The sequence below is a fragment of the Molossus molossus genome, unplaced genomic scaffold, assembly GCF_014108415.1.
Source record: "Molossus molossus isolate mMolMol1 unplaced genomic scaffold, mMolMol1.p scaffold_m16_p_4, whole genome shotgun sequence".
Classification (NCBI taxonomy): domain Eukaryota; kingdom Metazoa; phylum Chordata; class Mammalia; order Chiroptera; family Molossidae; genus Molossus; species Molossus molossus.
Genome location: NW_023425377.1, coordinates 8,621,011 through 8,646,277, shown reverse-complemented (window position 1 = coordinate 8,646,277; position 25,267 = coordinate 8,621,011). Strand labels below are relative to the sequence as shown.

Here is a 25,267-nt window from a genome sequence, read left to right as displayed (position 1 = left end):
GTGGGCCCCCTCGCACCCCTCCAGACAGCTGACCTTGTTCCAGAGGCCGTACGTCCAGCTGCAGCTATGCCACCGGGCGACCTTAACAGGGCAGACACTTCCCCCTCCTCCGACGAGGCCTTCGCTTTATCCCTCGCTCTCCTGGCTCTGGGTGTGATCTGCACGCGGTGTGTCCATCACACTACGTAACTGGCTCTAGTGCGGCAATATTATCTCTGAACCTGCATCACAGGCCTGCAGAACAGGCCTCCGCAGCGAGTGCCCCGGCAGTCTCCCAGGGTGCCCACCTTCCTGGGGTGCTCTTGGGACCCCCCCCCCACTCAGGTGGGGATCCACACACCTTGGGTCAGGTGGACTGGCCCGTTCATCCCTCTCTCAGGCTGACCGACTCCTTAGGTCCAGACTAATAAGGCGGTTCCCTCCTGAACGTTGCCCAGGAAGGAGACGCTTGGTGAGTCGTCAGCAGCTATGGCAACAGGATGCCTGCTGCCTGGAGAGGCCCTGACTTGTACTTACAAATGTGGGGGCCCACTGGCCCGCACTCGAAGCCCAGAGGAGGTAAGTGCCTCCGGCAGGGTCTGTGTTGAATTCACGGGGCCTGAGCACTTTTTACACATTACCGCAGCCAGCTCTCCCAAGCATCCCGAGATGCTCCTGCGATGTTCATCTTGGACCCTAGAAAGGCCAGTGAAGTCGACCTTGATCACACCGCTGCGGAGCCGAGGAGCCAACAGTCCGAGTGTGACACGGAGTACCTCTGCTCTTAACCGTCACACAAAACTGCCCCTTCGGGACAGATGTCAGCTGTCCAACGTCCGTGTCTCCCACGGTGGAGGCGAGTCATGTAGGTCAGCGGTGGACTCGGCCTGCATGGACTTCGGGGTGCCGGGACCACGGTGCCCGCCTCTGCCAAGGCCGCTCAGAGCCACAGCGATACTGGGTGCTCCTCTGGCCAAGGGGCAGAGCACTCGGCACGACCGCGAGGGCGGCGGTAGCGGCGACACGGAACGGAGGGCGACGATGTCTCAAAGCCTTCTAAGGTCAGGGTTTGGCTACCAAGTCCAAGTGTTGCCAAAAAGCGCCCTTCCCGCTGACTTGGTTGACTGGCACGGTTAAGAAAACCCAGAGGGTCCGAGGGTTCAGATCGGGAACCCAGCTCGTCTCCTGTCCGCGCGGAGCGGGCAGCCTCGGCGGGCGGAGGGGCGGCAGGAAGGAGGTGCGCAGGGAGACAGGGCAGGAGGAGGGCAGGAGGCCACCTCTCCTACGTCACCTGCTCTCCTGGGCTGTCCTGGGTGCTGCGTATTACTCACTGCCTTGATCTCCCCGCGGACCACTTACATGAAAGCTCATAACCATTGTGTGGGCGTATAATGAAAACAACTGATGCTGCACTGATTAGTCCATTACTCTCCACTGTTAGGAAACATAATGATCTCACAAGGGGCCTTATTCACTGACGTATAGCAGGCGGCCTCGCATTTGACACCTCAAATTAGCAGCCAAAGCCATAACAGCTGGGGTTTCTGTCTCAATATTTGTACCCAACTCCAAAGTGATTTGGCGCCGGGGTGGGCGTTATTTTTAAACACAGAGCTCTCACCGCCAAGTAACATTTTAAATGGTCTCCAGGTGTCATGTAAAACCTGCAGGAATAAATATAAACAGCGCGCTGCCAGTCCGGGCCTCGGACGGTATGGATCCCGGGGCAGGAGGGCTTGCCTTCTGCTCTTCCTTCATTGTAGATTCGTGTTGTGACCCACACGCGTGTCCCGCCACCCAGCAGCGCCTCTGTGTTCAAGAGCCACGGAGAGGACGCCTCCAAAATAAACGCGAAAACGTGGGAGCGCGAAAGGGGAGACGCCCTCTCGGATCTCGCCGTCGCTCCGTCGGACGCTGGTCACGTAGCCTTCGTGATGCTCCGTCTTTGGTCCTGGATTCTGAAGAGCTCCTTACTCGGGCTCTGAGGCCACCTCAGCCAACGCCTGGTGGCGGCTCCCAGTGAGCCAGGTAACTGTAACTGTACCTCCCGCGACAACCACCAGGAGGCAGCCTCGGTCTCCCAGCCCTGTGTGGTCATCCGGCAGCTGGGAGCCTGGACAGTCAGTCCTGCCTGCTGCGTCCCGGAGAAGTCAGGTGGCTTCCAGGGTGCCCAGATGTCTGCCACGGCCTGAGGCTGGAAGAGCAACTCCAACGGACAAAACTGGATGTGGGGTTTGCAGCGGGGGGCAGACGACAATGTCCACCCCCGCTGCAGCGGATGTCTGGCCCAGGGACAGAGCCAGAAGGGGACAGGTTTACGTGCCCAGAGGACAGAGACACGCCTGCTGTGTGCCCTGTTGTATGGGCAGGGCCTGGCCCCGTGTTTGGCACACGGGACGACTCCGTGACTACATGCTGAATAAACGAACGAGTTTCAAAATGGGAAGGGTCATGCTTCTGGTGGTGTTTGAGAAAACTCATTTCCCCTCAAAACAGCCTTCTGGGCTGACCCGGGAGTACGGACTCAGTTGCTGATGGGAGCGAGGGTGGACATCCGGGCCAGTGGTGGGCTGCGTGGGGCTGTCGTCCACACACCTCTGCCACCTGGTCATCACTCCTGGGGTTGGAGTGGCAGCGCTGTGCTGGGATGTGGGCCATGGCCGCAGCTGCTCCCTTCTGTTCAAAGGGACATCAGAGGTTGTACGTGGAGTCTCCTGCTTTAATGTAGGTGAACCTTGAGGAGCAGTAGACACACATGGAACACACCAGGGACTGGATCTGGTTTGCAGATGCCAGTTTTCCGTCTCCAAACAGATGAACAATTTGAGTCAAGTATATACATTTGACACCTATATATCACCTGATATCTAGCGATCAAATACACCTTTAGCATGTAAGTATATAATCAAAGGACTTTAATGGCAGTATGGCGACATGTGGTTAAAGCCTTTGTCCCGCACTGAGTCTCCCGTCACTAGCTGAGATGCCTCAGACTCCAAGGAACTGGCTTTGAAATGGAAAATTATTCCATGCTTTCTTTCCCCACGTATCATTTCTCGAGGACAACGGGCCCCGGAGAGGTTCTGTTTACGGGTGAAACTGTGCCGCCCGGCGGGCTGCTCCCGCCCGGTGTCTGCCCTCACTCACGCCAGTCGGTGCGCGTGTGCAGTTTGGAGCTGAGCCCCTCAGACCTGTCAGCAGGACAGCTGCACAGGCCGCGTGAAGCTCAGCTCCCGGGCAGAGAGGCCAGAGAGCCCGGCTTTGACCCTCTGAGATCTCCAAGGCTGGCCATCTCTCAGGGAGCTGGCTCAATGTACATCTTGGGCTACTGGGGCTCAAAGGCGGACGGGGGCACCCAGTGTTTCTTCACCGGGTCCTGGTCACCACCAGTAGCCCGGATCAATGGCGTGGAAATCCATCTCTTTCCAGACTGCTCTCTGCTGAACAGCAACCTACTGGGCACGGGGGTGGCCAGCCCCCACGCAGTGGCTGCGTTATGAGAAGGCCCTGGAAGGAGGGTGTGGCCCCCATGCGGAATGTAAAATGTCCCGTCTCGCAAAATGCTGAAGGAGGGTGGCGGGGCGGCAGGACACAGAGGCTGGCTTCATTCATTTTCGTTTTCTTTCCGCTGATATAGGAGGAAGGCAGAGGGCCATGAGAGGGCTGGATAAAGAGTCTGTAGACCCGTTTTCTGGCCTAATTATGCCATGAAACCTTCCTGTGGTTATGGGCAAGTCACTCTGCCTTTCTGGGGGAACTCCCTTCTCTGGCAATGAGTGGTGGGGCTGGCGGACCTCAGGGTCTTTCCAGCCTACAGCCCCCCCATTCCCGCAGGGCTGGTGCTGGCTCCCAACGGCACTTCCGGAATGGGGCAGTTTCCAGACAGCCTAGCTGCCCAGACCTGCATAAAGACAGGGCATCTGGCCAGACTCGAAGTCGCAAGCAGCCCGCTGTGCAGCACCTGAGAAATTTACCCGGGGTCCACTCTTCCTTTCTCCACGCGGACCCCTGGCTCTGCTGCTGGGGGGCCAGCGGGCTTGCTCCCCTAGCCGGCGGCCGCAGCCCCAGCTTATGCATGGAGAAGGGACAGGTGCAGGCATTGACCTGTGGAGTCGTTTCAGGGCCGGGAGAGGCGAGTAACTGGGATCAGGAAACCAATTCGCACAGGGAGGACTGCACTTTGGTGAGAGACGGCTTCACACTCGTCCTCCAGGGTCTCCATGAAAATGGGTCTTTTGGGGGAGTAAGGCCAGATATTTAAATTAAGATAAAAGGCAGAGCGCGCTGTAGGGGAGAGGCAGAGATTCCGAAGTATTTGGTTTCAGAAAACGCACTGTTCAAACATTGTGCTTCTGAATGAGTGTGAAGTGGCCCCAGGGACTTGGAGCACGGCAGGCGGGAGGCAGACCTGGGGGGCTGTGGGCCTGCAGGGGGCCTGCCCTGCCCACACGGGGTACCCGGGGGGCTGTGGGCCTGCAGAGGGTGTGCCCTGCCCACACGGGGTGCCCGGGGAGCTGTGGGCCTCCAGAGGGCCTGCCCTGCCCACAGGGGTGCCCGGGGGGCTGTGGGCCTGCAGGGGGCCTGCCCTGCCCACACGGGGTGCCTGCCACTTAGCGCTAAACCCGTGCTATGCAGCAAGGTGGCGATTTAAACAGAAATCAATGAACATGAAGTAAGATTAGAATTTCAGTGTCTCACTTGCACTAGCTACATGTCAAGTGCTCGAGAGGCCAGCGGCTGTGCCAGGGGACACGGCTCGAAACCGCCCCCCTTGCGGATGTGCCATCGCAGAGCCCGCTCGACGCCACCCCGCCCCGCGCAGGCCCTCGGCTTCCAGGTTCTCACAGGAAGCTGAACTCACACGGTTTTAAATGAAGTCACCTGAGTTTTAAAAGCTGGCAACTAATTCTATGTTTTTAAACACTGGAAAGACCAAAACAAACAAACACAAAAATCAAAGCCTAGGTCTGCACGTTTCATTCAACCTATGGGCCGACAGTCGGGGTCCTCTGACTTAGTTATCCGAGGAAGGAGAGGGGCTGTTTGGAGCTTGTCCACGGTTCCAGATCTGACCCTGGAGAAGCGGGGTCAAGTTCCCGTCCTCCTCCTCCTCACCAGCCCCTGTTCCTGAGTGTCTGCAGACAGGAAACAAGCCCAGGGGAAGGTCGGATGGTGCTCCAGTCTCCCCAGCCCCCTGGCCCCCATAAATCCAGGCAGGAGGAGGTCAATGTCCTGCTGGAGTTCCTAGGGTTTTGGCTTTCAAGACCCGGCTCTGCAGAGTCACGGACTCCTGGCCACAGGTAAGCCAAGCCAGTATTTCACGTCCTGGGCGGGTGTGACGGCGGCGGCAGCAGCCGCAGGCAGGTCTGGCTCTTGCAGGAGCTGGTGGTGCCTGGTCTGCAGATGGATGAGGCCGAGTGACAGCTGATCAGGGAGCGAGACACTCACTGACATGCTCAGTGCTGGGCACCGAAGCCGGCAGCGGGGCAGAGAGAGGCCGTGGCTGACCGTCGCCAGGAGCACGTTTCCCGGGCAGCCCGGAGGCTCCGCTCGGGAGCGAGCTGACCCCACGCGCAGCGGCGGCTCTGCGGCATTTCCCAAAAGCCTCCTCATCTCGCCCTTGAGAGGAAACCCCCCGGAATCATCTCGCAAAGACGCAGAGCAGGACGAAGCCAGCCGAAAGGCTGCTCCCCAGCCTCGTTTGTCAAGCAGAATCTCAGCCCCGAAACCTGGGGGCTGGAGGGCACGGCCCCTGGGACGCCCACCACCTGATCCCACCTCAGTGCCCCTCAGGAGAAGCGGGCAACAGGAGTCCTAGCGACTCAGGATCCTGGTGGTGGAGAACGCGCGGCGTCTTTGTCATAGCCTCTCAACCCAGGATCGCAGGATACAGTTCGATTTCGAGACTAAACCAGCCTTCAGTTAACAGAAGAAGGAAATGCAATGGGAACCACTGGGTCTCCTCAGATCCTCGTCACCTGAACTGTTCAAGGGCTGCTTACTCCCATGGGAAAAATGATCATGCATTTCAAAGAACTGTTCGCTCTTTCCTTCAGCGGAGGTTCTCAGAACCGAGCTAGTCGTTTTAAGAACGTGACTACGGTCAAACCCCGAGTCGGGGTGACTGTGGAGGAGGGGTGCACGGTGCCCAGAAGCACGCCTCTCCTACCGTTCGAGGGCTGAATGGGAGTTATCGGTACTTTCCACAACGCTCCATTTTAATCCCGATTCCCTGGACAAATCACAGTCTGAAGCACAGCCCCCAAACGACAGCCACATTCGGAAGGTATTTTAAGACTTTCAATAAGCCATGACAGTTGAATATCCAATGCTATGTCATGACTAAACACTCTGATTCCAAAGTCTGTTTAAAAAACAATACAACATTTGCAGCTCCCAGAGAAACCCGGGTGAAACAGTCTGTAAATAAATGAAAACCAGGCTTGTGTTAGGAAACTCCAGTGCTCACCGGGGTTGTCCTCTGCTTCACTGTTGACAAGATAAAGATCACCCATTAGCTGGAAGAGTGAAAAACAAAGGTGATCGGAGAGATGTGCTGTTTTAGTAAAACAGGACATTGTTCAAAATTTGCAGTAATTCTGGGATGACTTGAACCTAGTTCTGTCCAGGGCTGAGGTACAGTAGAAAACCCAGAGACTAAGGCAAAGTGGGCTTCCGTTCAGCGAACTGATTTCAACTCGATCGGGTGCCGCGTGCTTGGCGCCCTGCCTCCCGTGTGCCAGGCTGCGCGCGCAGATGAGGCGGCGAACAGCACGGGACGGTTCTGCAGCTGCAGCTGTTGGAGACGCCTGGGTGGGCACCTGCCGCTCGTCAGACACACAGCGGCGGTCCCTCCGTGACCCGCACACTAGCCTGAGGGCCCGAGGCTGCAGCTTCTATGTCACAACAGGGAAACGAAGCCCAGACCAGGCAGCCTGGTGAGGCTGCAGGGCAGCCAGTGCTGTAGGGGGGCTCTGACGCCCCCACACTCAGCCTGGGCCTCGGCCCCCATGCTGGGGGCGGGTCTGTGGACCTGGATGAGGTGGTGATGAAGCTGTGGTCATAGGCTTAGTCCTGAGTGCCCTCTGGGTCACCTTGTCAAAAAGAAAAACGATCGGCCCTGAACTATCCTGGCATTTACCAGGGCCGGTAAGCCCACGATGCATACAACTGTTTCTCCGGTGTGCGTTTTGGAACACATTTTTCAATTTCCACTTTTTTGTAGCAGAGCAGCTAGGGCCAGGGGCTCAGGTGTCCGGCAGAGCTGGATTCGACACTAGGAAAGCGACCCCTGTGCTCGCGAGGGTGGCTCTGGGCAAGTCCTCAACTTCCCTGGGCCCCGCTTCCCCTGGGTGAGACGAGGAAGTTAACAAGACCCACCCCACCGCTGGGCGGAGTCACATAACGTGCGGCCTTCTGGTATCACAGTGCCCGGGCGACAGCGCAGGCCAAGGAAGTGGAGGCTAGAACAGCCACTAAATGTTTATAATGACTCTACTAGTAACGACTTACACCACGGTAGTACAGTAGTACCCCTTACCCACAGTTTGCTTTCTGTGGTTTGTTACCGGTGGTGAACCCAGGTCCAAAAATGTTAAATGGAAAACTCCATAAATAAACAAGGCAATAAACAATTCATAAGTTTTAAATTGGTGCCGTTCTGAGCAGCGTGATGACATCGCACACCCTCCCGCTCCGTCCCACCCGGGACGCAAATCACCCTTTGTCCGGCGCCTGCGCTGCACACCCCCCCGCTGTCAGTCACTTAGCAGCCGTCTGGTCACCAGGTCGGCGTTGTGGTCTCACAGTGCCTGTGTCCGAGTTACCCTTATTTCACCTAACGATGGCCCCAAAGGGCAGGATTAGCGAAGCCGGCAGTTCGGATCTGCCAAAGAGAAGCTGAACAGTGCTTCTTGACTTAATAAGGGAAGAAAGAGAAGCGTGTTCTGAGATGGCTAAAACCTCGGGTAAGAACGAAACCTCGACCCGCGGAACCGTGACGGAGGAAGGAGACGCACGTGCGGGGCCGCCGTCGCGCCTCGAACCGCCCGTGTCCGAGCCACGGCGAGTGGTCAGTGCTTCGTTAGGAGCAAAGACACTCGGTTTCGGGGTGGAAGACGAGCGGAAAACGTGCTCCGACCGAAGGCGACGTGTCTCGCCAGAGAGCATGGAGCTAGAGGAAGACGTCCGCAAGGGGCCCCCTGAAACCAGTGACCACCTCCGCATAATGTTTCCTCCAGCATATTGTTAGACTTGCTCCGTTTCATTATCAGTTACTGTTCATCTCTCACAGTGCCCGATCCATAGATTAAACTTGGAACATGTCCCCCGTGGACAAGGGACTACGGTACAGGACTAGTTACAGTCTTGTTTGTCGATCAGAGCCTCTCGCCTCACACCCAGAGGACGCTCAGTTGAAGCAGAGAACAGACTGTCACCTGCATTAAGCTCTGGGCTTTCTGAACTGGACCAACAACATCTGGGGGTCCCTACACCCAGTGCCCAGCACCCCTCAGCTACGACGGCAACCCCTCGCTAGGACAGCGAGCACACCCTGACCAGCACGTGAGGACCGCTGTCCATGTCCTTACTCCGCCTCTTCTTACACCACCAGAGAATTCTCCACCCTTCTGTGTTCACAAGGGGGGTTCAGGGTCAGGCCACGTCACACCAGCCCGGACGTGGTTGAATTAGAACCATCCTAAAAGTCCGATTAATTCCCACCGCTGCCTTAACTCTTGCCTCTCCCGTCTCTCGTCTCTGTGGGCTGAGGGAGCTCGGTAAACCAGTTGACGCAGGGGTCCTGGGAGCGAGAACCTGGCAGGGGTTGTTTGTCTCCTATTTCTCATTATTTGCATAACCTCAGCTATAACTGCCAGGACATCAAAGGGGCGATGGAGGCTCGTTCAACTCTTGAGAAGCACGCCCCAGAACGGGGGGCAGGAGAGACCCCCGCTTGCTGCTGTGGTGACCTCGCTCAGCCCGGGAGTCCTGGACTCCACGGCACTGCGCTGTGCGCGTGCACTGGGCACTTCTGGGGGCTCTGGTCCGCGAGCTTGGCCGTCAGCGCACAGGCCGGCTCACTTCGAGCCCTCTGTCCCCGCGTCGGGCGCTGTGCTCGCGCGCGCTGTGTCCTGGCGTCAGGGGACCACAGCGGGGTCTGCCTGCGCGGGCGGCTCACTCAGACGCGTGGAGGGCGGTGGGAACGTGGGATCCACACCCCGTGAAGGAGGGTCTGTGCCCGCCGCCACCACTGAGCGTCGCGAGGCCGGGCTGCAGCGCGGCTGCCAGGGCCTCCGGTTTGCTAAATGCCCAAAGCTGGACTTTGATGAAAAGTATCATACGTTGTAAATATGAATTGCTAATTTCCACTTTTAATAAAACACTTGGCGGGATTAAGCAAAACTCATCTGTGGATGCAACATAGTCTGTGGTCTAGTTCACAGCCTCTGGTTTCAGCAGAGCCAAAAGCCGGCGCCTGGGGCACAGCCGGCCCTCCCGCGACCTCCTGCAGAACAGAAAACTCTGCTGCCGGTTCGGCATGGACGACTCACTCAGGGTCCCCGGGGCTACCGGGGGTTTCTCCCGAAGAGCCCAGCTTCCAGCCTCTTCACTACCACCAACCTGCTGTTGCCCTTGGCACCTCCTAGCTGGGTCCCGGACTGGGGTGAGGGCAGTGAGGTGCTCCAGGTGCAAATGTCAGGGGGCCTGGGCCCCACTGCCGCCCCCGCCCTGCTCTGCGCCTCTCTGCGCCTCTCTCAGCAATGAGCGGTCACAGCAGACACCAGGGCCAGCCTGTAACAAGGTCCCTGAATCCCCAAACCGGCAAATGACACAAATGGGAGCGAGGCCTTCCAAGCAGCACACACTGGCACCCCAGACCTGTGGGTGCGCACGCGGTTTAGCGGGTACCAGTGACCTTTCTGGGGCAGACCACTCCCTGGGGAGGAGGGTGTTTCTGGGATGTGCCTCTCACATCTCTGGTCTGGCGCACCTACCGATCTTCTGGTTTGTCTCCATGGTCAGGAGACGATGTCTGAAAATCTTTTTTTCTTCTTCCGTAATACTATTGAAAAAATTAGTTAACTATCTTACTAATTAGGTCTTCTCACGTTTGCTTCATCCGTCCATACTCTGCATTTTTTCTTTTTTTATTGAACCGTTTTCTGACCTGGGGCGGCATGTTGGGCAGGGAGGAGCCTGGTCTAATTGTGAACGGTCCGCCCATCCTCACTCTAGCTAGCAGGGACCCGAAACCACGGCCCGGGGCACCACCCGCAACGGCCCCGACAGACAGGCTGGCAGTGAGCCCGCAGTCCTCGACTGCACTGAGCGGTAAGCACGCCTCCCTTACAGAAAACCGAAGATGCGAACCTCCCAAGAAATGGACACACGAAACAAAAGGGCGATGGTTTGGGTGACGGAAGGCGTCTGGCCCACGGAAACCAGGGTCCCTCAATCAAGAACCTTACGTGCCATGTAGAAAGTTGGGGCTGTGTTTTGGGGAGGTCTGGAGAATGGGGCCCCCAAACCCTCGAGTGCCCGAGTTAGCTGGCGACATCTTGAAGTGAGACTACATTGTCCCTGGGGCTAGAATGTGAGTCAGTGAAAACGCGAGATTATTTTCTTTCCCTTGTGAGTGTGACTTGTCTTCAGCTCTGTGGGCACCCCTCGATGGGGCGAAGGGAATGGCAATTTCAGAGGCTTGTGGGGGCCGGCTCACACCACGCCACCCCGTTTGGCGGCCAGGCTTCAGGGGAGCCCACTCCGTGAGCGCCTTGGACGGATGAAGCAAACGTGAGAGCCACCGGCGCAGAGAGGCGGCTGGTGGAGTGGCCGATGCCGGCGCCGCAGCTACGTGGCTTTTCTGACGCGGGTCATTCGACAAAAGCAGTTTCACGGCAGGTTGGGGGGATGCAAAGAGACCCCGGATGTCAAAGCACTGGTGAAGGTGTTGGGGACGGGTCACTGCCTGATGCTAGCCGGTACCCCTTGCATTGGGACTCCCCCCTGCGGGGGCTCGCGGCCTCGAGAAGATTCACCTGTACTATGCGTTTCTTCCTAATCCCTTTCTGGCTACCTGGAGAGAGGAAGTGGCGACTCCGTGGCCCACCGTCCTCTGTGCTGGACCCCCTCCCCCCGCCCCCCGGGCATCAGCCATAAACGAGGTGAAGGCGGGCAGAAGTCTTTTCCCATCGGGGACCGTTTCTTGTCTCCTCACTGCCAACGAGTGGTCCCTGCCAAGCCCAAGTTCTCATTCAATGATGGAAAGAAGTCTTAGGACATTTCCGTCCACAAAAGGGAGAGACCACAGCAGGCCCCGTGTGAGATATTTCCACGAGTACGGCTGACCCCTGAACAGCTTGGGTTTGAACCGTGCAGGTCCACTGACACAGAGATGCTTTTCGATAAATAGCTCTGCTTTTTCCCATCTGAGGTTGGGGGTCTGCGGAAGTGCCCTTGACCTACACCATTTTACACAGGGGACTTGAGTATCCGCGAATTTGAGTATGGGGGGGGGGCGGTCCTGGAACCATCCCCCGAAGAAACTGAGGGACAAGTTCAGTTTTGGGGGAGTCTAAAGTTATATACAGATTTTTAACAGTGGGGGTGGGGGGCCAGCACCTCTAATGCCCATGTTGCTCAAGGGTCAACAGTAGCTGATGTCCACAAACTCTCCTTAAGTCAATTCTGAGAGCGCCATTTGTGAGGTCGGCCCAAGTCTTTCCTTGTTTTGTATCTCACGCTGCATAACGCCAGAGAGAAAACACACCTGAAATACCAGAGTTTGTCTCCTTAATCTGCAGACCTTTAAAACCTCAGGTGCTGAAAGATGACCTGTCCGGGGGGCCGAGAGTTTTGATCTCCTTCCTCTCTCTCTGAATCTCTCTGAAGAACGTGTGAAGTTAATGCACAATGCCCTCACTTAGTTCCTGTTTACTTCATTGTCAAGATTCTTTATGGAGCCCAAGTTGTGATTACAGAGAAGCATTATGCAGTGTCGATGCGTCGCTGAGATCTGGGAGGTCGGGGGCGGGGAGGGGAGGTTCTTCGAATGGAGATGTCAGTTCTAGCCAATTTCAGGGTGGCTCCCCATTAAGATGGATGGGTGCAGAGCTGCGTGCCTCTGCTGGAGACTAGAAACCCATGGAATAACTGATTATGATTAATTTTAAGGACTTAGCCATGTGAGGCCAAATGAGTGCATCTTTAAAACAAAGCTATTGATCTGGCTTTGTTTGGAATGGAGAAGATAAACTCATCATATCCTGTGGGCTCTTTGCAATGATGGAGAATGAGAACTTTCTTTTTTTTTTCCATCATAGATTCATAAGCTTCAAGTTTGAGAGACCTGGTGTACCTGCAGACCAACTTTTTTGAGCAGTTCAATTCCGTCCTGGACAGGGGTTTGACGGGGTGGGGGGAAGTGAGGGAGAAAGTGAGGGAAGGGAAGTAACACCATTTGGAGAGCCCTTCTTAGCATTAGGGACACAGACTCAGAGGCTGAGTAGCTTGGCCCGAGTGCCCTGGCTTCCGGGATTCCAAACCCAGGTGTCTGAGTGAAGCCCTCGCCCCTCCCCCGGACAGCGGGCGGGAGGCCACCCCGCCAGCCTAGTGCAGAGATCCACCTTGCAGCCTGTCAGCTCCTCCCAGCTGTTTCATGGCAGCTGGCGACTTTCATTTCCTGAGCTCTTCCCAAGGAATTTTCTCACCCTTCCCAGGAACAGGGGGATACTCTTCCAGCAGCCCTTTCGACAGAGGCGTTTTCAGTAGGCAGGGCCAGCGGTGCCGACCCCTCTCAGCTCCAGCCTCTTGATAAGAGAAGTCCTAGCTTACTCAGTGTGGGCTGGCGTCCCCTCCCTCGAAGACATGCCTGCGTTGCCGGCTCGCGGGGCAGAGTTTGGGTGAGGACAGACCGTCCATCTCAGAATGACAACCTAATCTCTCTCCCTGGCTGTGGGTCCTGTCTCCTGAGCTGGGAATTCTCTCAGCTTTCCAGCAGCATCGGCCTCGCCGTCAATCCCCCTGATTCCTCTTGGAATCACCTTCCTCTCTGCGACACGGAGGCGCTCTCCAGCCCGGGGGCTCCTGTCTGCGGGGCCGGGGAAGGAAGGTGGAAAGAAGCCCCTAACTCCCTCTTTTATGTGCAAAGAGACATTTTAATATATTCCCTCATTTGTTTGACATTTATTCATTCTTCTGGAAGTCAGAGACAGGCGACCTGGTGACTATGTAATTTTATATTTTCGGGGGGATGCTCAACAGATCCCACACTTAGCATTCACTGGATAGGACTGTACCACCAGAATTATTTTTAGAACCAAGCAATTATAGAACTTGGAAGGAGGAAGGTACCCCCCAGATACAGCAACCAACCGCTTCATTTTCCAAACGAGAACACTTGGGCTCCGAGCGCGGAAGGGACTTGCCCAAGGTCACACAGCTCATTAGGAGTGGAGTCGGGACTGAACCCGGGGTCTCCAGACGCGAGTTCTGCTGGGCTCTGTTGCCAGCCTCTCCAGCTCTCCCCAAATCAGGGACAGCTAGACGTACACTTGGGGTGAGAACCATCGAGATGTTTTCTCACATGATTCAACTTTAGTGCGAATGACCCCAAGATGACTCCTAGCTGGCTTTCCCGCCCTGGCCGCCGGGTCTCCTTAGCGAGCCCCGCTCGAAAACGCAGAACACAGCAGCTCCGTGTTCCCGGATCAGGTACACAGGATGGGATTCTGGGCAGGGGTCCGCTTCCGCTCATCCTCCCCCACCCCCCTCTTTAAGGTCACTGCTTAAAGTTTGGATTTAAACCTCAGGTGCTAGCCCGGGAGCAAGGGAAATGATTGGACTTGACCTGGCTGTCTGGCCTCCCCCTAGTCCGGTGCCAGGGTCCCTTTCTGATTCTGGGTGATTCCCAACTGACCCCCTGGTGTGACCCTCTCGGGTCTCCCAGACCCAGAACCTGTCTCCCGCATGCCCACACTCAGACAGGCTCCCCCTGAACGCGCTGGCAGGTGCCGGGGGGCTACTCCAGCCCATCTGTTTTGCCCAGCAACAAAACACGGAGGGCGCATCCAGGAATAAAGGGCTCAACTGAGACTTAATCAGCAGGAGCCCCAGTTTGCGGGAGGTGAGAAATCGCACTTTGCTGCCTGCAAACACTTTGGCCAAGGTGAGACGGAGGGATCCCCGGCTCCCCATTTCAGTAGCACTGCAGCAGCAGACCCAGAAAGGCACCCGCACGGAACCCCTGCTCCCACGCGCTCCCCCCTCCTCCTCCCACGGACACACGCACACCAGGCAGCGGCCGCAAACCCACTCACAGGATCTCCAGGTCGCGCAGCGCTCGGAAGGCTCCATCTTCAATGCAGCTGATGTGGTTGTTGTCCAGTTGCCTGTGGAAAAGCAAGGGGAGAGCGTGAAGGCTGAGCGGGGGCAGCGGCGAGGAGCGGGCGGCCGGCCGGGCGTCCCCGGCCGCCGAGCGCCGGTCCCTCCGCCCTCACGGGCTCCGCTCGTCCCTGCCAGGAGCTCCCACAGAGCCAGCCCGGCTGCCACGCTGCTGCCTCTCCTCTCCGACTGTCTGAGAGAACTACACAGACGAGCGCACCCAGGGCTGTCAGGTCTCAGTAAATATTAATTGCGCATTTTTTTTTTTTTTTTTTTTAGGCAGAAGGGAGTAATTTCATTACATTAGGGCATCCAATCCATTACGAGCTCTTACCGTCATGTCACTGAAACAATTTCATTAAGCTAAAGGCCTGTAAATCATTGGAGGTCACTGCTGTGCCCTCGGAGACCTCCCAGAATGCTTTCTTCCCTCTCTCCCTCTCCCTGTCTCCCTTTTACTGGAAGTGGCAGTCTTCTGACACAGTGCTAAATCTCAAGGCTGTATCTGCCCAAGACGGCGAGGGTGCATGGGGAATATACCGATTCCAAATCAGACTCAACTAATCTAATTTTATAGTCTTTTTATTATTCTAAGCACCAAATGTCTGTGGTGGTTTGCTGCCTCTGTGCTTTGTTATGGGGCCCATCTGGTAGGTCATTCTACTGAAGCATTTTCTGACTCAGTACAGATTCCCTCAAACTGCACCCACCCTCATCAACATTAAGGAAGGAAATCCACTGATGGACGCGCCCCCGACGGGGGGAGAGAAGGAGTCTCCTTATTGCCTTAGCGATGGACCACTTACATTTAGATTGGGGAGAATTAAATGCACCTCTTCCAGGGCCCCATTTCCATTTCCCTTCCCATCTTCTGAGCACGAACATGATGTCTTTTAAAAAAGATGCCCTCACTAATATAGGGTCCAGTTGGGGACTGAGGCATTTTAGTCGAGATATAACGCACAGATACCGTTATCTCTAAGTCAAAATAACATCGCATGCGGAAGTCAGGGCATTTACCGCAACCACATTCCAACTTAAATATCTCATATTAGATGACTCATTTGATTTCTAAAAAAAAGATGTTACACAGAAGAAGGTTATCAGCACCGGATTATCGACTGTATTCTGTGTGCAGAACACACCACGGTCTTTGGGGCAGGGGGTGGCCAGAAGAAGTGTGGCTGTACCCGGAACTCCCAGGGAGACTCTTGATTCTTTCCTTTGCCTCAGGATAAAATCCAGCCCCTGGGGGGTGGCGGGGTCTCTGGGTGCTGGAACTGTCACGTGTGACCTGCGCTAGTCCATCTAAGACAACTCTCCGCATCAGACGTGCCACAGCCACGCCGGGCAACCCTCACGGAGCGTTTCGTAGCCTGCCGAAGGCGGAATTAAAATAAAAATACTGTCACCACTGAAAGACTACGTAGCTGTGGGACTGCGGGAATGAGCCCGAGTGAAGCACGCACAATTAGAGCGGTCAGCGCGTCGCGGCAGATGGCTCTGCCACATATTATGCGGGACTGAATCATCTCATAGATGCTCACGACAGGACATAGTAGACGCTTAAAACTGACAAGTGAACAGGAAACGGGTATTTCAAGCAGCAGAAACATGCTATGGGGTGGTCAGAGCCCTTGCGGACGCCCCTCAGGTGGCACCTCGAGAGCCCTCCGCCCTTCCCTCTTCTGGCTCCTGTCCTGACGCGAGTTTACCGAGCACCTTTTCATAGGGGCCCCTCCGGGCAGGCCGCCGATTTCCTGCCCAGGTTCTGTGGAGGGAGCCCAGTCCTGCGGCCCAGCTTTAGATTTATCACCAGTTTAAGGGCCGATGAATCAACAGCCCCTGCCCCACGCCAAGGCCACCGAGCCTTACCAAGCAGAAACACGGTGGAGCTGGCTTTTGGCTCCAGGAAATTAGTCAACGGACATGCTGAATTCGGCAAAAACGGCCCCGTCCTCTTAAGTAGAAGAGCATCTAAATCATCAGACTGGGCAGTCGGGGACAGTGTGTGGACGTGGCGGCTTGTGGTGCACCCACTGTTGTGCAGACGTTGTAGCGAGGTGCCCGCTAGAATAGTATTTATTTGCTGGGTTCGTGAAGAGTTTTCTGTTCCTTTTCTTTTTGAGAGCACTGAAGACAAGAAAGTCACAGAAAGGAGAGGAAAGAAAAAAGGAAGGGTATAGGGAAAGGAGGTGTGGAAAAGATAAACTAAACCCCACTGCTCAGTGTCCCACTGGGGTCTTGTAGCCCAGGACACTGAAGTGGTGGGGACGAGGATTCGCAGAGAGGACCCGCATCGCCGTGGGGCTGAGGCGGAGATGTCCAACACATCATCGACGACGAGATGTTTACATCTTTTCAGTGGGTGGCACACGTTGACGCCTCGTTGTTTATGGATAACGGGAAAACTGTGCTTGAATATAAGCATCTCTGTGGGTGTACTTTATAGATCAATTTAGAACATATAAAGTATACAGAAATTCAAAATATTTGTGCTTAAGTGTGCTTTTCTAGAAGACATTTATTTACTGTGGCCAAGATGGTCTCCTTTACGTCTAACCACAGATAAACAAGGTACCGGCCTCCGTCGTCAGAGTCACCCCCTAGAGGGATACAGCCGTATGCGAGTCTGCAGGGCGCAGGGTCTGCCAGGGTCCCATTGGGCCGACACGCACCCAAGTCACGTCCCCCCCCAGCTATGAGATGAGCTCAGGGCACTGAGCATCGGACTGTTCTGTGACAGGCTCATCAGTGGTCTGCCGTCAAGGCTGTTGTCTCCTGCAAAGAAGCCAGAGTCCCTAAAACGAACTCAACACACGCTGGTGCAGGCAAGGCCACTTTTCCTTCCCCACGTGCGTCTCAGACACACGGAAGCCGGTCCCGAAGCACAGGGGGGAGGCAACAGTGACGCAAGCCCGGCGTCTCTGCGGGGGTGCCGAGAGTGGAGCACTGCTGAGCACACAGAACCTTCTGGAGCTAAGGCCAGAGCACTGGACGTCGCAGTGAGCTTCTGGGGGTGAATGGAGGCCACCAACGTGTGTTCTAAGCGCTCAGGTCAAAGGTTATGCCTCTTAAAAGATCCTCTCCAAAAGCAATCAAAATAGCCCGGCAGGCACTGCACACAGAGCATCATTACCCAGGGGCCCGTTCAAAGGGAGCCCCGGAAGCGAGGCCCAGGTCTCAGGAGGCCAGACGGTGCTCCCCCCACAGTCAGAGCCGCACGTGCTGCCAACTCCTCTCTTCTTCACACACAGAACAACCCGCACCAGTGCCTAGCACAGCGCTGGAGGTCACGGCTGGTTATGGAGGATGGCGGCATGTGACCTCCGACGGGAAGTGTGGCCGGGCTGGGTCCAGACTGTACGGGAGAAAGCTCTAAGCCATGGGCCACACTGCGCTGGCTGGGACCCTGTGTCCCTGTGACGACTAATAACCAGTGACCCAGCGTTCCCTCTGCGGCCACGCAGATCCCGGCTGGGAAACACTTGGGGAGGACTCCTGGAATAAAGTGAGATTTCCGTGGGCTCCGGGTGCGGATGGGGAGCAGGGAGGATGGAGGATGGAGGACAGGCTGGCTATTTTGGGGAGGCCACTTCTATTGTCCTCTGCTTGATACAGAATATTCCATTTGATTTGCACTCTCCTGGCTGTGAATAAGCCTAGGAGCCCCCAAACGTTCTTGATATTAAATCAACTGCTCTAATTTCCCAGGGCAGCTCTGATTTCGGCAAACAATGTGAGTGCTAAAATGATACCGCAGGCCATTTAGAAGGGAGCCCTCGGACGAGGGCTGAAGGCAGACTCCCCGGGAGGGCTTCCCGGCTGCTGGGTTTTTATACTCTGAGAATATAAACAAGTCGGACCGAAGAGCCAGCGTGAGCGAGGACTCGAAATAAATCCACAGAGAAGAAAGCGAGAGAGGCCGCCGTAAGGATTCCCTTTCATGAGCGCAGTTATCACAATTCAGCTCTTTCTGTCACCATTTCAAATTTCATACTGAGGTGGGATAGACCTATTTTTGTGGTTCAAAAATTTAAAGTCTATCTAAATCCTTAAAAGGGGGGGGGGTTAAAAAACCTGGTTACAATATTAAGAGCAATCTACCTATCTCCCAACCTCCACCATAACAAGAGAAGAAAGAAAGAAAATCCCGTGATTTCAATGATGTATTTGAGGCCCCACGAGAAATACTTTGAAAATAGAAATCTCCAGAAATGGGCTGTGAAGGTCTGAAAGACATGCAGAATTCCCAGCTAGTTATCTACAGGCAAGGTCGACACACCACAGCACATCCATCCAGATGTTCACGACTCATCCAGATGCTCGGGCCCTCAGGCTTCTCGGCCCTAGGTGGTTAGACTCAGCCTCAGGGCACCTGCCCTGGGCCCCAAAGCTGGGACAGCGGTTTGCCCTGGGGGGGCAGGGGTTGCCGCTGTGCTCATGCTGAATGGGAGAGGTAGCTGAGGTTCAGAACCCCTTGAAGTAAACAGTTTGCTCATTTCTGAGCAAAGCTACACAAAATGTACAAAATAAGCTGAAGGACTTCTGCATGAAATTCACAAGGGAATCCTTACTAGAAATTCAAAGCAAGTTCATGGACTCAGAATCCAACAATTAATTAACCCATGAGAGCCGCTGAGTCTTATTACATGTTCATGCTGTATTAGGTACCCAGGATAGAGAACAAAGTGTAAGACATTCTTTGGAAATATTTGGAAGAAGGTTAGCACCTATGGTGTTTGCATTTCAATCATCTTAAAAGGTGTAAGATAATTCTAAACGCTAAACTAATTTGAGTTTGAGTTTGGTGAAATATATATGTTCATACATACACATATTTGAGTGTACTCTTTTTTCTATACTGAGGAGAAATAGAATGTTACAATATTTAAAACAACAGCAACAACACCTGGGGAAGTCCTACTTTCTCAAAATAAGCCAGAAGATAAAACACAGGTAGCCTTGACATGCGATTTCTTTTCTCCCCCATTATCCAATTATTCTTTAAGCAGAAAACAAGAAACCCAGTAGCAATTCTAAAGGTTGTTTTAATTTTGTTTTGTTTTGTTTTATGACAGTTTAATGTTCTAAAAAAATCATTATTGAAGAACAAATTATAGAAGCATTTGTCTGTTGCTGGCTGGGGTCTTCAAAAGAAAACAAAAACAAAACTCAAGGTTATTTTAACTGGCAAAAGCAACAAAAAAATGATATTCAAAAGAAATGCATCCACTACATATAATTGGGTACTGGTCACACTTTGTAGGCAAATCAAAAACTTGATCTAAGCAGCAGTCTGCTAATGAATTGTCACTATTTCTCCTCATTAAGAACCTACTGTAATTCCGCATGAAAATGATGACACCTCAGATGAGCAAAAAAAAAGGAAGAGGTGAATCTATTATTTTGCATGTTTTGTACCCTTGCCCACTAGACACAAGAATACATGCACATAGATGTGTTTACTGACCATGAATTATTTATGTCTATACAAAGATTCCTGTCTATAGAACAGACAACTTGATACCCGTTTTCCCTACCTAATAATCACATGTAATCTCGCCCTATTGCATGCATGTAAACCAAATGCACATTACAAAATGATTGGGGACTGCCGAAATTTAATATACCTGTATCCAGTCACATTTCCAGATGTATTCAGATAATCAAGTGATTGTTAGCATGCTAAAGGCTTCAACCAACCAAACCGACTTTGCAAAGGCCAGAGTCCTAGGTTAATGAAGCTCCCAGATCAGGACATCCTGCCGAGACTTAGTTAAAAATTCGAGCATGACCCTGTTTTAACGAGCACCGTTATGCGTACAGGGCCGGCCCGGCTCCAGTGATACCTTTATTTAGTATATATCACATTACTGCTCAACCCGCGCACCCTCTCAGCGGGGGATCCACTGCATCCACTCCAGTAGATGCTTGCGAAAGAGGGCTCCAACGTACCCGAACACCGGTGATGGATTAGCAGCGAAGAGGCACGCCGGAGCGCGGGGAAGAGAGGGGTGTTTTACACAGCACTTGGACATTGCAAGAGCTCCACTCTGTGTCTACAGTTCCCGGTTTGTTGGGCATTTGGCAAGTGGACTTGTGCTGGAAAAATGCAGGGGGCAGCATCCCCGCGACCGGTTTCGCACGAGGGAGAGTTGCTGGGAAGGAGCTGAGCTCTCCTTGAATTTACACGAGTTTCAATCGGAAACAAACTTCTAGCTTTTGTAGGTAAAACAACAACAGCAACAAAAACCCACCAAACAGGGAGCAAATCAAACGAAAACAGCCCGTTTTCATGATGAGAGAGTTCCATTGGTTTCCCAGCAACTTTTAGACCAAGGGACCAACGGAACTTGGTTCCTGACCGCAGAACGTGCCCGTGGGTTCCGAGGCTTGCTTGCCTTAAGTCCGTTCTTTCCTGTGTCAACCTGTATTAGGACCGAAGGGCTTGACACCTGGGACATCCAACGTGCCCAGGTTTGCCCGGAACACTCCCCTGTTAGCATCAAAGCTTCTAAGTCCCCTCCGGGGAAACTCATCAGTCCCCGGGCCAACTGTGATGCTTGCTCACCTCTTACGCCCCTAAACGGACTCCATTGGAAACAGGTTCTCAGTGGTCCATTCCTTTGCCAGTGTCCCTAAACTTTAAACAGACTCACACACTCGGCTTCCAATTCCGTCAGCTCCGAAAGGCTCCTCAAGCCTCTACTGTAAGACAGTCGTCCCCTTGCGGACACACCGCAACGAGGCCGGTGGGAAGCCCTGGCAGGAGTGTTCTTCCCAATTCGGCCTTCCTCCTCGGGGATGGACATTTCTCTGTAAGCAGGAGCGTGTTGTACTCCGAGGCCTTGACGATGTCATGCATCCTCAAGAGGCCAAACAAATAAAAGGCTGTCTCCATAGCGATTGGGGCAGGTTTCTGGTTTCCCTAGTTACACTCTTGAGTGATAACTATCTGGGGCCCCTCCCTGGCACAGGGGAGGAGAGAGAGACCACGGAAAGATGGGATGTGCTTTTGTTAATGGGCCTGAAAGTTATCTCCCACATCTCTGCTATTTTTTTTCCTACTTTTTTTTTTTTTTTTTTAAACCAACCGGCATAAACTGTAGTGAGTTTGTAAATTTTTTCGCCCTCATGGGATTTCCCCTCTGGACTCTAGAGATAAAGGAGCCCAGCTGAGTAGGGCCGAGAAGCATCGGCCAGGGTGGGGGACTGGGCCTCCGTGCGCACAGGCTCGGAGGCAGCGGCCCTGTGCAGGGGGAGGTCCCGGGTCTTCCCGACGGTGCGTGGACAACGCACACGGACCTGCAGGAGGCTCTTGACATGTGCTACCCACTTTATCACACAGAAAACGACGGCTCCTGTGAACTTGCACCCATGGAACCACGTGGTTCCTCTCTGCCCCTGTGCCCCTGGGGGGCAGCGCACGGGCCAGAGACCCTTCCCCAGCCGTCAGGTGTGGGGCTGGCTCGGCACCGACCAACCCCTCTCTCACTTTCAGAAGGGCAGTGCCTGTCCCGCACCCCGAAGCTCATCCACCCCTCACTGAGGTGACAGTTAGATGCCACTTTGGACTTTTAACTTGACGCAGAAATGAGTTTGGATCTATTGGGATGGAAAGAATGTGTTGGCAAGTGAAAGAACATGAATTTGGGGGAAGCAGGGGCAAAATACTATAGACTGAATGTCTGTATCATCCCCCATTTATATGTAGAAACCTGTTCCCCAAAGTGATTGTGTTAGGAGGTGGTCCCTTCGGGAGGTGATCAGGCAGAGTCCTCGTGATGGGCTCCGTGCCCTTAGAAAAGAGGCCCCTTCACCCTGCGCTGACAGTGGGCAGACAGCCCCCTAGGAGGCAGGCCCCCAGCAGGCACGGGACCCGCCGGCACCTCGATTCTGGCCTTTCCAGCCTCCAGGGCTGCGAGAAACAGATTTCTGCTGTGTGCGAGCCACCGGCCTGTGGCCTTTCTCTACAGCAGTCTGTGCGAACTGAGGCGCCGTCCATGCCCCGGCCTCGGTTTCTTCACCTGTAAAATGGGGACATTACCACTGGATCCGGGAGGAAGTTCTGAGTATGAAAGTAATGAGACGCATGCACTCTGAAAAGGTGCCTCTGGCATGGCTTAATTTTCTTGGCTTTGAAATAAATAATGTTAAACACAGGGATTCGCCTCACATAATCTCCAAAGTCTCTCGGCTCTGAAGCTCTGTGGCCTGAGGTCAAATTCTTATGAGAGTCTCAAGAAGAAGTTCCTGTTCATCTTATTTGGATCTTTCTGTGATTTGAGGCGATCCCTTTATCCCCTCTTCTTCCGTCCCAGACCAGAGCATCTGATATTTGAGGTGTCTAATATATGCTCTCCGAACTGAGGACAGCTGTTCCGACTCACGTGCTTTTTGTACTTTTCCAGCCCATGCGAGATTGGAAAGTGAGCAGCTGTCCGAAACCGACACAGAACGCAGCTTCTTCTCTGAAGGGAGAAGGATGTTAACGGGCGCGTATTTGCAATTCCCATGGGCGAGAACCGCTAAGGAGAGTAATTGCAGAATTTAACCCCATTTCTTGTTGGTCATTTTCAATTAATAACCAGTCGAGTAGCGCATTGAGCACCTAAAACAGTCAAGTGCCACACCACCATCTGTGGTGTATAATTTCCTGTTTCGCTGTTGTTAACTCTCACCCGAGGATATTTTCCCACTTACTTTTAGAGAAAGAGAGAGGGAGAGAGAGGGAGAGGAGAGAGACAGAGAGAGAAAAACACTGATGTGAGACACATTGATTGACTGCCTCTAGCACGCACCCCAACTGGGACTGGGGATCAAACCTGCAACCCAGGTATGTGCCCTTCACCAGGAATGGAACTCACTATCCTTATTGGGGTGGGCCAATGCTCTAACCACTGAACAACATGGCCAGGGCTATGGTGTATAATTATTTCTTCTTCTTCTTCTTCTTCTTCTTCTTCTTCTTCTTCTTCTTCTTCTTCTTCTTCTTCAATCCCCACCCGAGGGTATTTTTCCATTTTTAGATAGAGTGGAAGGAAAGGGAAGAAGGAGAGAGAAAGAAACATTGATGTGAGAGACACACATTGATTGGTTCCACACGACCCTGACTGGAGCCAGGGATCAAACCTGCAACCCACGTACGTGCCCTTGATCGGCAATCGAACCCACGACCCTTTGGTCCACCAGTCGACACTCGTTTAACTGCTGAGCCAAACTGGCCAGGCTGGTGTCTAATTTCTTAACCTTACCTAGCATTCCTTAATCTGCACACAGGCCTTCAGTGACTCCCTACCTGTGACAACAACGAGCAATCGCAGTAACACTGCACATGGTATCTGTTTATCATTTCAGTCATCAGATACTGAGCTGAGGTCTTCAGTGCCGTATCTCGGGGCTCATGGCAGCACCACCCCTATTGCACAGAAAAGGCAGCAGGGGCACCGAGAGCTCGGTCTCTGAGCTGGGCTTTGAACCCAGGTCTGCCACACTCTCGCTGACCGAGCGACTCCTGAGTTGGCGAGGAGCAGTGCGATTGTACCGAGAACGCACGGTTCATGCCTCGCTTATGCGGCCCGTCCTCCCCCCTCCTCCGCCGGGGGGCTCCCTCCCATCTGTCCCGGCCCTTCCTCAGAGATCACAGCCTCCATGACACCTTCCGGCACCAACTCAGGCAGAATGAGCCCCTCTCTCCGAACCCCTGGCCCTTTGGTCACCCCTCCGTGAAAACACCTATTTCAGAGCAGTGGCACTAGTTGCAAACACACGAGGAAGCCACAGTTCAGAGAGGCTGTGTTGCATCATCAAGAGAACTCAGCTAACACATCAGAAAGTCAGGTTCGAGGCTTGTTCCTGGTCTGCGAGTCTCGGGCTCACCCACCGTGTTACCCTGATACCTGTCTTGTACTTTCCAAGTGCAAAGACGGGGAAACTATAATATGACTGTGTCATGGTTTTAACTCAGTTATCTTAGTCTGGGAAGAAACTGGTGAGAAATGTCAAGGTTTTGTCTTGGCATTTGTCACCGGAAGTCTTGCTTTCACTGGTTTGCAAGCAGGTGGGAGGTAAGGACAGCACACTCCAGCGCCCCTCACTGTCCCGCGTCTCTCCCTCAGTCCCTGGGGTTCCCAGGACACTTGACTTTCCCAGGATCACTGGGGGAAGCTGGCTGATTTTAGTTCTAGTTTCTGGGATGACGGGCAGGTACCTACCGCCGTCACCTACTGGGACATGAAGGGTGCCTCCTGAACAGGCTGGACAACACAGTGCTTTCCTGAGCAGAGGAGAGGCACACCCAGGGAGACGGCTCGCTGTGCTCCAGCAAGTGTCCGATAGCCACCCTTCCCGGGCATGACCGCCCCAGGGGTGACACCGACTTGTGTTACAAAGGTGCAGAAGCCGCAGGCCCTGAAATAACTGGGCAGCACAAACCAGGTCGTGTACCAGGATGTGCACGGCATCACGCCAATTAAAGTGTGTCTTGTAAGCTCAGTGTAAGGGGGACAGCAAGGTCCCTGTAATTAACCGCTACAAAAAGGCACATCAGACCTCAGCCCACGAGCATGCTGAAGCTGCATTCCAGCCCGCTCCCGGCAGAGCGGGAACACCCCAAGAAAGGGTGCTTCCTCTTCTGCACTGGTACCTTCAGTGAACAGTGAACGCCCGGGTTCCTTGGCCACAGGAGGGCGGGCGACACCTGCCCCACAGTGCCTGGCACACAGCAGGTGCTCAGTGCAAAACCGCAGGGCTCACAGTGAGGCACTCTGCACCCACTAGGGTGGCTATAATAAAAATGACAGCAAGCGATGGCGAGGATGTGGAGACATGGGGACCCTCCTCCAGCGCTGGTGGGACTATGAGATGGGGCAGCGGCTGTGGAAGGTAACTTGGGGGTTGC

General features: G+C 54.2%; 1 protein-coding gene across 2 annotated transcripts in view; it reads right to left on the bottom strand.

Annotated features, from left to right (window-relative positions):
- SLIT3 (slit guidance ligand 3) overlaps positions 1-25,267 on the bottom strand; it is a 552,483-nt gene that overhangs the window by 131,443 nt on the left and 395,773 nt on the right. For both annotated transcript variants that reach the window (XM_036240296.1, XM_036240297.1), the window contains exon 6: positions 14,301-14,372. In XM_036240296.1, coding sequence (XP_036096189.1) covers positions 14,301-14,372 — 72 coding nt within the window. The remainder of the gene's footprint in view (positions 1-14,300; positions 14,373-25,267) is intronic.